Source organism: Leuciscus leuciscus, assembly GCF_965113295.1.
Source record: "Leuciscus leuciscus genome assembly, chromosome: 14".
Classification (NCBI taxonomy): domain Eukaryota; kingdom Metazoa; phylum Chordata; class Actinopteri; order Cypriniformes; family Leuciscidae; genus Leuciscus; species Leuciscus leuciscus.
In genome coordinates, this window is record NC_138738.1 from 21,153,403 (window position 1) to 21,167,145 (window position 13,743).

At 39.5% G+C, this 13,743-nt stretch overlaps 1 protein-coding gene across 1 annotated transcript in view; it reads right to left on the minus strand.

The window, feature by feature from the left end:
- Window positions 1-598: 598 nt before the first annotated feature.
- Window positions 599-13,743, minus strand: part of pik3r6a (phosphoinositide-3-kinase, regulatory subunit 6a) — a 25,068-nt gene continuing 11,923 nt past the window's right edge. Inside the window, exons 3-6 of the mRNA XM_082137052.1 lie at window positions 6,378-6,451; window positions 5,742-5,856; window positions 4,629-4,699; window positions 599-3,457 (exon numbers count right to left, since the gene is read on the minus strand). Of these exons, the coding sequence (XP_081993178.1) occupies window positions 3,348-3,457; window positions 4,629-4,699; window positions 5,742-5,856; window positions 6,378-6,451 (370 nt within the window). The 3' untranslated portion in view covers window positions 599-3,347. The remainder of the gene's footprint in view (window positions 3,458-4,628; window positions 4,700-5,741; window positions 5,857-6,377; window positions 6,452-13,743) is intronic.

Sequence of the window (13,743 nt, forward strand, 5' to 3'; positions counted from 1 at the left end):
AACTTGATGCTTTAAATAAAGATTGCATCAATACTTTTTTTACACCAATAGGTGGCGACAAGTGACTGTTAAAAATGTATTTGTCATTGCATCATTCATTCAAAAGATTTGTTGATTCATCCTGTAATGAAACAACTGAAGTTTTTATGAGTCATTGAATCATCCATTCAAACAGATAAAAAAACAAACAAAAAACACACAAAAAAAACATATATATATATATATATATATATATATATATTACATTTTATCAGAACCTCTAGTAAATTACATGTTATTTTGTTTAGTTGTCTATTTAGAATAGTGAGAGAATCATGATTTCTATATAAAAAAAAAAATATAAAAAAAAAAAATCCAGATTCATTCAGCTCAACTGTAATGTAAATATACTACCGGTAAATAAAGATACCGGAGACCAGTTGCTAAAGACAACATAAATAGTTAAAATTTTGTTCCAGCAGTTTTATTGAAATAAATTTGACAGTGTAGCATAGCAAGACAACCTGATGTAATCTGGTACTGAACATAACTGTAAGCTCATGCATGGACTACATCAGTGTCTTACCAAAGAAAAAGAAAAAGAGAGATGAGAGCGATATGAAAGAATGCATCAGAGTGTAAACTGACTGTTTTATTATTTCATAAAGGAGACAACCTCAGGGGCAACAGTTACTCTAATTGTAGCTGCAGTGTTCTATAGTACTTCAAGTCATTCAGAGACACAGCCTTTATGTTTTTACATCCAGTCACCAGCCACAAAAGGCAGCAGATGTTTTCCAGATGAAATTTAAAGGGAAATCCCTTCAGGCCACAGTCACATTGAAAATGGATATCTGTTGTTTGTGGATCAGAACTGAAATAACATATAGTTGTTATAGTCAACTAAAACTAAAATTATTATAAAACATATTTGTTAACTGAAATGAAGTATAAATGTTAGACGTTTAAATAAAATAAAAATAAAAATGACTAATTTCAATGAATGAAAACTATTTAGAAATATTAAAAAGCAAAAATGACAAACGCACATAAAATAAAAAATTGAATTAAATTAAAATTGAAGCTAATTCAACATTAACACAAACTATATAAATAACGCTAATAGGCCTATAACACTGATGACACACTTTCTTGACAATTCACTTTTTGTCGAATTGATAAATAATGAATTCATATAAATCCATATACATCATTCATACATTTTCGGTTGCAATTTTGTCCAGAGACTTTACACATATAAAAAAAAAAAAAAAAAAAAAAAAAAAATCACATAATTCAATATTAATGGCTTATCGTTTTCATATGTAAAAAAAGAAAGAAAAGAAAGTACAACATAGAACCAAATGAAAATGGTTAACAAAAATGCTAAATGGTAGTTCAAAATCAACTCATTTCATGTTTGAGAATCACACCATTAAGTTTAATGAGCAGATGTGAGCAGTCCGCTCAGAAGAGACAGACTGCAGTCAGCTGATTAGTGTATGAGTGACAGGACCGACCTTTAATAGCGATAAAGACTCACTAAGACCAGAGTCAACAGGGGTTTCCACTCACAATGCTCACCGCTGAGAACTGTGGGTCGCAGTCTAACATACTAATTAAAAGGCTTCTTAAACCAATGCCTCATGATGCTTATTAATACCACAATTAATCCTGTAATAAAGTAGATAAGCATAATTAAATTCGGGGTCAAAGCTGATTAGTTGAATTATTGATAAGTTTAAGTCCTCCACTCATGCAAACAAAATCCAAACTGTTAACCATTATTCTTGGATCCACCTGGTCATAATGACCTGTTGATCTTTTCCATTGCCATCTACAACTAAGCTCTGTAGGTGTGAATTGACTCCTGATTAACAGCATTTTTAGCTACTAAACAGCCACTAAAGCGGCTAAAGATGAATTGTTCTATGCGCTGGTTGCTATGGAACCATGTCTCCACAGAGAAGAGCCCTTGACATTGTTGAAAGCACTCTGCTAGAGAACATAAACAAGTGCTTTGGCACTGTGAGTGATGCTGGACTTCAAGCTGTGGATATACAGGCTCCTGGTGTGACTCTATCAGATGATGTTCAACAGAATGAAATGTTCTTCATTTAATTCATTTTTTTTTTTTTTTTTATGCGTCTGCGCTCCTGTGAATTTTTTTTACTGAGAAAACAGTTATTGTCAATTATGGAAATTGTTGTAACATAATAAAATAACTCATTTAGCTTAACTGTTCAACTTGTGGTGTAATAATCTCATTAGCCATTGAGACACTGTACAACATAGGCTCTTTGGAAATACATGCATCTACCTCTATTTTTGCAAAACTCCAAAAACATACCTATGCATATACAATTCACTTCAGTTTCCTCCTGAAATTAACATTGGCATAACTTTTATCACACAAAGTATTATAGGGGCAGATTACTGAATAATAAAGGCTTATTTTCGCATGGCTCCTTGCACAATAACAAAATGACCTCAAAACACTTTTATCATATGCATGGATTGTGAACTAATACATTTAACTGTTCCCATCGCATAACCTGCTCCATATGAAAGGCTTTTCTGACATAGTAAACTTGCTTGGTAGCTCATCTGGTACAGCTTTTGGGACACAAGTCATGATAAAAGAGCAAAAAGAAGCAAGCTTAAATGGCATGCTTGCTTCAGCAAATGCATTTGTATGCTTTTGTTAACACTGTCAGTCTAGGTTCAAGGTAGGGTTTAGGTGCTACATTATTTTTAAACACAACAGAGCATTAACCTTTTAGTGCCACTCTCTAGACATTTCAATTCTAAACCTCAGCAATACACACAAATGTTGCTAGATTCACGTTCATCTTTTTTAGCCCCACTCAGTGGATATTTCACTTTGAAAGTGTCATGAAACTGGCAAGAACAATGTAATATCATTTTGTAGAAATGTCGCCAAAGGTACACCACTGGTACGAAATGTAATCTCTACTGAAACTTAAGCATTTATGGATGATGAAGTCACAGGTACTGCAGTGCTGTAGCAACATCTCCTGAGGGAAAAGATAAGGGTAGGGAATGACAGCAAACCAGCTGAGCTGCTGACAGCAGGACCCTGGAGAAAATGTTCTTTGTAATACAGTGAAACAGAATTTTGGACAGAAGAAAGAAGTTAGGTAAAAAGCTAGCAAATGGAAGCGAAATAATCTAAGAGAGACGCATGGACCACTTCTCTTTAACAGACAACTTCATAGTTTCGTCTTTCAGAGACCTCTAGTGTTGGCTTATATTCTTTGAGTCTCCTGATGTCATTAAAAGGTCACCCTCTTCCAAGGCTCCAGAATCGCATTGTGTTCCTGCTGCCACTGCCAAAAGTGTGTCTTTTACATTATAGAGCAGGTGAATCCACAGCACTCTTTCAGTAAAGTGAGGCCAGTCTTGGTTGCAAAGGGAGTAGTGTTCTGCTGGGCTCTGGGGGGTCTTCTCCCAACATCTACATAGAAGAGGTCCATAGACAAAGAGCTTTTTATACACAAAGATGCAGCGAGTTTACCCAGGGAAAATGTGTAGGTTTTATCATGGTGAGGACAGTTAGGACATTTTCCCATATAAAAATACAAAATATGATGGGTATACTGTAATTATGATATTAATTTTTACATATCAAAAGACTGAGGGTGGTATATATATATATATATATATATATAATCTTTTTTTTTTAAAGAACTATCTTATGCTCACCCAGGGTGCATTTATTTGATAAAAAAAATATAAATACTGTGAAATATTACAATAGAAAACTCATGTTTTCTATTTTAAAACATTTATAAGTATTATTCAAAGCTGAATTTTCAGCAGCCGTTACTCATGGGAATCATTATAATATGCAATATTTAATGTTTGGTGCTCAAGAATTTCTTATTATCAATGTTGAAAACAGTTGTGCAGCTTAATATTTTTGTGTAAACAATGATTTCTTTTCAGGGTTCTTAGATTAATAGAAAGTTCAAAATAAAAGTATTAAATAAAGAAAAAAACAACATTATAAATGTCTTTACCATCACCTTTGGTCAATTTAATGCACCCTTGCTAAATAAAAGTATTAATTCATTTTAAGAAATCTTAGTGAACCCAAACTTCTGAACAATATTGTATGCAAATCAGATTTTTTCATAATATTTTTCATGTAACTTTAATTTTCTTTGTCTAATGTGACATTGACACCGTCCCAGTTTGGCCACAGTGTTTTGTTAATCTGGGACAATACATTATTGGTGAACTGGGAAATCCACTTATGCCATTTTAATGAGGGGAATAAATGTGTACTTGACTGTCATAAGAGTACAATTTCTAACTCATATAATTCATGCTTGTTGAGAACAGGCCAATGAAGGCGTTAAATCAGCGGAATCTAAAATTGCTTTATTGTTAATAAGTTGTATTGTTGTGTTATTATTATTAAAAACAAATGTTGACAGTTTGCCAGTAAGGGCTGCCAGCTTTGATGATAATATTTCATATTTTTGATTTTAATATTTTTTTTATACTGAAATATTTAAAACATAGACATGGACAAAAGATTAGAAAGACATTTAAATGAACATTAACATTAAACATTAAAATAAACATTACTTTGTTCAACAAACCATAAAAGAATGACTTACTCTTGGTTTGAGAGCTTTTTGGTAATTTGGACTTAAGAAACTCAGCCATCTCTTTGTCCTCCTCCCGTTCCCTGTGTAGCAGAGGTAACTATGATGATTATGGTGCAAAGCATTATGTGAAGACTATAGTAATGGTCTTATAGTAGCAATATAGTAATGTTTTTTAGCACTCATAAGAAGAATGTACTAAAACTGGAAGAATAGATGAAAATAATACATTAAATCTTTAAAGCATTTTGTGGGGTCAGTTGTCTTTAAATTTTGTAAATATCTACCATAATTATAGACAACCCTTATGAAAAGTTTATTCAAGTGTGTTATTTGTATACTTATTATAACTAAAATGAAGAAAGTATACTTTCAGTCCACTTTTTATGTACTTCTCAGAAATATACTTTATGTACTTCTCAGAAAATATACTTACACTGCACTAAATTGCACTAAAGTATACTTGACTTACTGACATAATATACTTACAGTATATTTGACTGTAAAAGTACTTGTAGTATAGTTGCAGTACAAATGAAAAGCTTAGTTGTAAACTAGTTGTGTACTCAAAGTTGACTACTTTTACTACTAAACGATATGCGTGAGCATTCTGTCCTTTTCAGTGTTTTATCTTCTTGTTTTTGGTTCGTTTACATGTTGGCTATTTGGTTCGTGTTGCGTTCATATATCATTCGAACCGCACCAGAGTTTGTTTGGAAGTGGACCAAGATCCATCTTTTCAGCGGTCTCTGTCTGCTTGTTTGGTGCGTACCGGGGTTGAAGTATGAAAATGAACTTGAAGTATACTTATTTTTCGTAAGGGAAGGCAAAGCATAAACATATAAACACTGAGTCCAGATTCAATCACAAATTTGTGCAGACGCCACAAGCACTGAACAGAATATTCCTGAATTAAATTCCTGAAATCACAGCAGCATGGCTTTATTACAAATAAAATCCTATTACTTATGTACATAGAGGGTGAGTAATGTTTTTTTTTCCCCTCAGGCCTTCAACAGAATCCTGTCTGCCTCGGAATTGAGCTCAGTCAGAGATTTAATAAAGGGTGCAAATGAATTGTGTGTCAGCCTCCATCTTTTTCCAGCATTGCTGAAATTGGCTCACCTGAGGCGCTCAAACTCCACGTCATCTACCAGGAAGTCTCTTGCCTCCACTAATTTATGAATCTGTTTCAGAAACTCTTCCTCCTTCTGTTTGTCTTCATTAGACTTGTCATTATCTGAAAATGGATTTTAACACTTCTTATTCTAACAGAAAAAACAAAACAAAATAATCTATGCAAAATGAGGTTGGGATTTAGTGGTTTAATTAGTATGCTTTATGTTGTGCTACTTTTAGAACAGGGTTCCTCAAACTCGGTCCTGGAGGGCCACTGTCCTGCTTAGTTTAGCTCCAACCCTGATCAAACACACCTAGCTGTGAGTTTCTAGTGATCCTGAAGACACGGATTAGCTTGCTCAGGTGTGTTTGACCAGTGTTGGACCTAAACTCTGCAGGACAGCGGCCCTTCAGGACCGAGTTTGAGGAACCCTGTTTTAGAAAATTGTAAAACATTTCAACAAAGAGAGATTTCTCATTTTTATCGTAACTTTAGTAAAGGTACAGTGAAAGGGACTTTTAAATCGGTAAACTGTAAAAACAAAAACATTGATCGCTAATAAAGTTTTACTTAGCCTATTTATTTTTATTTTTTATTTTTTTGATGTAATATAATATGCCAGAGGCATTTCCAGATCTCACCTGGGATAGACAGAAGCTTTTGAAGCTCTTTCTTCAGTCTTGTAATTTCTTTACATAACTGGATATCATCCATCCTGCAAAATAAAAGGACACGCAAACATGTTAAGTTCATAATGTTCTAAAGCATGAGAAGCATTTAAATTATTCACTAAAAACAACATCAATGATAACCTATAAAGCTGGTGACATTTAAATTAATTTATTTTACTCTAAATGAAAAATGTTATTTAACATCACTGAGCCAACTTAAATATCCTAGGTTAAACCAACAAAGCTAAATTTAAGTGAAGGATCGGGTAAAAATAGTTGGCGATGACACTTTGTAAAGAAACATTACATGCCTATTACGCGTTTTTAGTTGAAAACGGTGTTGTGTAAATGGCCCCTAAACAGAGTGGGAAACAGGAACTAAAGGAAACTGAGCAGAATGTCAAAACCAAACATAATCATTACAAACACTGTACACTGCCTAAAAAAAAAAAAAAAAAAAAAGGCATTATTCTACCATTAACATTTAAACAGTCAGTTCCCTTTCAAGGCGGTCACTTCGACATTACGTCACTGACGTATATGGGAACTCCCTTCCTCCTCATTTTCACTGAAATCTTATTGGCTAACGCCAGCTGGAGACAGCTGGCCAATTGACGCGAAACATGCAAATGCTGACCGGTCCGCGGGCAGTATAAATAGCATGGGCGCGACAATTACGTCAGAATCTCTTTCTTCACGCTAGAAGTCTTATCTGAAGTCATCGTGGAAGTTGCAATAGAGGTTACTCACCATGTTTCCTCCCCGCATCCGATGGCTGCTAACTTACATGCCAGATATGTGCGGGTCCTATCGACTCGCTCTACCCTAACAAGGATCAACCGAGGCCGCACTCACGACGACGGGCATGTGCCGGACAGTGCGCGCCCTCAGGGGAATAACCCGGGCATCAGCGGGGATGAGGCCCACTGCCGCCAGCAGGCCGCTGGTGGGCCCTCTCCCGCCCTAAGACGAGTTGACGCTGCCCGTCGCCACTCCGGTCCTCTTCGCGGGCTAGCTAGAAGGACTCGACGCGATAGGCTCTGTTGATAAGGATACTTTAGCCCAGTATCTCAGCCAGGCTGCTTCAAGAAAGACTCCCGTCTTCCACGGCGTCCTTTGGTAGTCGTGCGCAAGACGCGCGTCTAGAGAGACGAGGCAAAGGCCATGGCTCCGTGTCTAAAAGGGAAAGTATCCATGCTATGAGTCTCTAGCATAGAGGTCTCTGGCCGCCCCGCTCTGACAAGGGAAAGTGCCGCAATCCGGTGAGTGTTGTTTACCCCCCCTTCTAGTCAGTCTTGACTACGGGGTTGCGCAGTTGTTACCGCTTATGCTGTTGACGCTGGGCCTACGTAACATTACATTTTGATGTGCTTACACAGCTTATGTTGTCAGGCTGCCCTGTATCCTTCAGTGCAACTGGCCATGCTGATTTAACTACATATTCACAGTTGTTGTCGCTACGCCACTGACGCTGTGTTTATGTACACACTGCACACTAATATGTGCTATGATCTGTCCCGTTGTGTATTGCCCTGTATCCTTCAGTGCAACTGGCCATGCTGATTAACTACGTATTCACAGTTGTTGTCGCTACGCCACTGACGCTGTGTTTATGTACACACTGCACTCTAATATGTGCTATGATTTGTGCCTTTGTATATTGCCCTGTATCCTTCAGTGCAACTGGCCATGCTGATTAACTACGTATTCACAGTTGTTGTCGCTACGCCACTGACGCTGTGTTTATGTACGCACTGCACACTATATGTGCTATGATTTGTGCCGTTATATATGCCCTGTATCCTTCAGTGCATATGGCTATTCTGATTACAACATATTCACAGTTGTTGTGCAACACAAATGATGCGGTGTTTACGTACACACCGCACTCTAAATGTGTTCATGATTTATGCCGCTAAAAATTGCCCTGTATCCTTCAGCGCAACTGGCTATTCTGATTCTACTATGTATTCACAGTTGTTGTGCGATGCCACTGACGCTGTGTTTATGTACACTGATATGTGTGTGTTATGCTTATGCCACGATATTGCCCTGTATCCTTCAGTGCAACTGGCTATTCTGATTACTACGTAGTCACAGTTGTTGTGTGATGCAACTGACTCTGTGTTACGTACACACTACACACTGTTATGTGTTATAATTTTGCCGTTGTATATTGCCCTGTATCCTTCAGTGCAATGGCTATTCTGATTACTACACAGTACGTATTCGCAGTTGTTGCGCGATGCAACTGACGCTGTGTTTACGTACACACTACACACTGATATGTGTTATGAATTTTGCCGTTGTATATTGCCCTGTATCCTTCAGTGCAATGGCTATTCTGATTACTACGCGGTGCGTATTCACAGTTGTTGCGCGATGCAACTGACGCTGTGTTTATGTACACACTACACACTGATATGTGTTATGAATTTTGCCGTTGTATATTGCCCTGTATCCTTCAGTGCAATGGCTATTCTGATTACTACACAGTACGTATTCACAGTTGTTGTGCGATGCAACTGACGCTGTGTTTACGTACACAGTACACACTGATATGTGTTATGAATTTTGCCGTTGTATATTGCCCTGTATCCTTCAGTGCAATGGCTATTCTGATTACTACACAGTACGTATTCACAGTTGTTGTGCGACGCAACTGACGCTGTGTTTACGTACACACTACACACTGATATGTGTTATGAATTTTGCCGTTGTATATTGCCCTGTATCCTTCAGTGCAATGGCTATTCTGATTAATACGCAGTGCGTATTCACAGTTGTTGCGCGATGCAACTGACGCTGTGTTTATGTACACTACACACTGATATGTGTTATGAATTTTGCCGTTGTATATTGCCCTGTATCCTTCAGTGCAAATGGCTATTCTGACTACTACGTATTCACAGTTGTTGCGCGATGCAACTGACGCTGTGTTATGTACACACCGCACTCTGTTATGTGTAATGATTTATGCCATTATATATTGCCCTGTATCATTCAGTGCAATGGCTATTCTGATTACTACACAGTACGTATTCGCAGTTGTTGCGCGATGCAACTGACGCTGTGTTTACGTACACACTACGCACTGATATGTGTTATGATTTTTGCCGTTATGTATTGCCCTGTATCCTTCAGTGCAAATGGCTATTCTGATTACTACGTATTCACAGTTGTTGTGCGATGCAACTGACGCTGTGTACACACTACGCACTGATATGTTACGACATTGATATGTCTATGATTTATGCCGTTATATATTGCCCTGTATCCTCAGTGCAACCGGCTATTCTGATTAACTACGTATTCACAGTCGATGTCGCTATGCCTCTGACGCTGTGTTTTTGTACACATTAATGTAACTATGCTATCACATTGCCCTGTATCCTTCAGTGCAACTAGCTATCATATCTAACTGTGCATAGTCACAGTCGTCGCTACGGCGACTTGCGCTGCATCTGTGTACACACTGAAGCGTTATGCTGTTATGTTGCCCTCAACATAACTGACCATTATGTTTGGACTGCGCATATTGATGCAGTTTCGGTCGCTTCGACGACTAGCGCTGCATTGTACACACAGATGTTTTAAATGTGCACACTGATGTGTTATGCTGTTATGTTGCCCTCTATCCTTCAGTGCAACAACCAGCTGTCCTATCTAACTGTGCATATTCACAGTTCTGTCGCTACGGCGACTACACTGCACTTATGTGTACAAGGATGTGTTTTTGCTATTTTGTTGCCCTGTTCCTTCAGTGCAAAACTAGCTATCCTAATCTAACCATGCATATTCACAGTTTCTGGATGTATGTACGTGTACGGATGTGTTATGCTGTAATGCTGCCCTGTTTCCTTCAGTGCAGCTAGCCATCCTGATCTAACTGTGCATCTCAGCTATGGTGACTTACACTGCGTTTATGTACATACATGGATTCGCTATTCTTATGTACTTGTGTTATGCTGTCATGTTGCCCTGTATCTAGTGCAACTAGCTATCCCAGTCGAACTGTGCATATTCACAGTCTCTGTCGATACGGCGACCTGCGCTGCATTATTTGCACATGGATGTGTTCATGCTGCGGTGTTGCCCCGTATCCTTCAGTGCCTATACTGAGCTACTGCGTATAGTTGGCGCTACAGCGACCGATGCTGTTACGTACATGTGCTACGCTGTTATGTTGCCCCGTTTCCTTCAGTGCAACTGGCTATTCTGTAATAACTCGTATACTCCCAGTTCTAGCTATGGCTACGACTGTGTTTGTGTACTTCTGAAGTGCTATGCTATAATGGGGCTATTATCTAACTGCGTATATTCACAGTTGTTGTCGCTACGGCCACTGGCACTGTGTTTATGTACATTCAACTATGTGTTAATTTGCACTTCCGTAAATCGGCTATAGAACATCGGGCTATGTTCTACAAGGGAGTGTCAGTTTCCTTGTGACCCCCTTACTGGCCTATCATCCCCGGTTCACGGACCTGAGAGAGTTATGGGGCTCCCCCATGACAATCCCCCTCAGGAAGGTCCTGCTTCTACAGACGATTGGCCCCCAGCCCCAGGCTGTGGAACCTTCTTGTGTGTCCGCTGCTGGGTCCTGAGTTGAGCAAGACACTTCACACTAATAAGTACTGAGAGCTCTCTTCGAGATGCCCTTTCCACCTGCTCTCGCCCCAGCGAGCACTTGGAGACCTACGCTCATTCTACGTGAATGATGTTGCATTGTCTCGGACCTAGTGACTGCAGCGTCACTCTCCGTCCGAGACCAAGCTGCGTTCCGAAGTCGCTTACACTGTTCAGAGCACAGATTGATCCCTGCCCGCCTTATCTGCTGAGCCGTCAGCCTCGCATGATGCCGATGCTCAGAGTGCTGTTGGCCCTGTAAGGGCTTTGCGGATGTGCGTGGATCACTAGGCAGCAGTCTGACTAGCTGTTTGTGTGCTTGGTGGATGGTACTAGGGACGTGCTGTTTTATACTGAGACTTTCTCACTGAATTCGACGCTTTTCAATGTGGTTTAATGCCTGCGGGATTAGGTATGCTGGCTGTCTTCTCAGAACACGTTTGCCAGGGTTTCAAGTTTTATGCACTGCCTATAGTGTCGTGGGTTCGGTGAGTTTTATTTATGTACTGCATGAACTGTTACCACCAGCTGTGCAGTAGGCCTAGTCTGCATTATGCAGAGTTACCATTGCTGCTAACTCTGTGTTATGACTATAATGTTACATAGCGGTTTCCGCATTACGCAGTAGTTTTCAATGTGCTGTTAACTCTGTGTATGGCTATAAGGTTATGCAGCTGTCACCGCTATTGCCGTCGACACTGTTAACTCTTGTGCTTGAGTGTTTATGGTGTTGTGCTGCCCTCCAGTGCAGCCTTCGCTTCATTGCATTGGATATGCAACTTGGTAAAGTTGGAACAGACGTTCTTGGTCAAGTTTCGCCTATCGGTTCGAGTGCTCCTAGCGGCGCTGCCGGCTTAGAACTGTTGTCTCTCGTGGGAGTGTAGCTTGACCCCGTTCAGGGCTTATCTTCACTGCGCTCACGGCGGGATTCTATACAGTTCCCATATACGTCAGTGACGTAATGTCGAAGTGACCGCCTTGAAAGGGAACGTCTCCGGTTACTATCGTAACCTCGGTCCCCTGAGAGGCGGGAACGAGACATTACGTCAGCCGCCGTGCTCGCCGTTTGATCAGCTGTGCTAGCGTTCAGTCTTGATTCTGACGTAATTGTCGCGCCCATGCTATTTATACTGCCCGCGGACCGGTCAGCATTTGCATGTTTCGCGTCAATTGGCCAGCTGTCTCCAGCTGGCGTTAGCCAATAAGATTTCAGTGAAAATGAGGAGGAAGGGAGTTCCCATATACGTCAGTGACGTAATGTCTCGTTCCCGCCTCTCAGGGAACCGAGGTTACGATAGTAACCGGAGACGTTTTCTACACTGTCACATGACCTCATCATGTTGAAAGTATAATTCAATGAGTTGTCAGATAGCCAGATAGTTATTTAGAATGCATTTAGTCCGTAAACCTGTTTGCTCATGTCAACATTCTTGCCAATATCACTGTTTGCTATAAATCCACATTTCAGTCTCATTTTAAAGAAAATATGCAGGATAATGGTAATAATAGGATTTCTCTCTTATATCTCTCTGGTTTAGTTGAGACAAGCAGTTGAGGCTGAGCACCAATAAAACACTCGGGAAGAAATGCCCCACTGATTTTGTAATGGGCAATGCTCTTCCCCAAACGATTGTGAGGGGAAACCGATATACATGCATTAGACACTCTGGCAGCATCAAAAGCAAAGCATTAGCATTTTAATGAGGGGCAGCTGGCTGATTGTAGCTCTTGTTAATGGGAAAAAGAAGTATGGATGACTGTAGATGTGATCTCAGATCAGCTTTACAAACCGCTCAAGGCTTGTGAGTTTGGCTGTTGACTATCATTTATAATTGATTCATAAAAAACTTTGTTGCATTCATTAGTATTTCATTTTCCATGTAGTTACTGTGTTTTATTATATCTGGAGTGTGAAAATGTATACTAATAAGTTTTATTTTTAGTGTTCTGTTCCTGGTTGCCTGTGTTTCCTTTGCCAGTTTATCTCCATGGTTTTTGTTTGAGCTCGCACATGTTTCTGGTTACGTTAATTATCCCTGTGTGTATTTAAGCCCTTACGTTTGCATTTATGTTGACGTCGTTGTGATTTCTTTTATTCCTGAGTATTTGCTTAAGTCACAGGCAGCACATTAAAGCCTTTCTGCAGTAATTGCGAGATGGTCCTCACTGCAGAACAAGAAATCCAGGGGGAGGAGTTGGATCCAGATCCAACTCCTTCCACCTTACATAAACCTACCCATCTCCACCCCCTGATCCCTAAACCTACCCATCTCCACCCCTTAGATCTGGATCCAACTCCACCCCCCTGGATATCATGTACTGCAGTGAGGGGCTACTGGTAATTGCAGCTGTCTTGCAGGCTTTCAATAACTGGATGGCTCTGAAAATAAGCCAGCACATCACCGGTTTCAAAAAGCACTGCATTTAAGCAAGACTAAAGGTTTTATAGACCTTTTGCCAGTGAATCCAAACTCTGCTAAATCTAAAACAGATTCATTTAATTGAATTAAACAATTTAAAAATAAAATAAATTGTCAGGTTGGATGAAGGGAGCGAGAACTCAATTGCAAGAAAAAGGCTTTTATTACTCAAACAATAAAACAAAAACAAACAAAAACTACCCCGAGGGGGAAAACATGACTTGACTAGGCATGACACATAAGGTACATTCAACATACAAATGACAACGAACCATGGGCGGCATCGG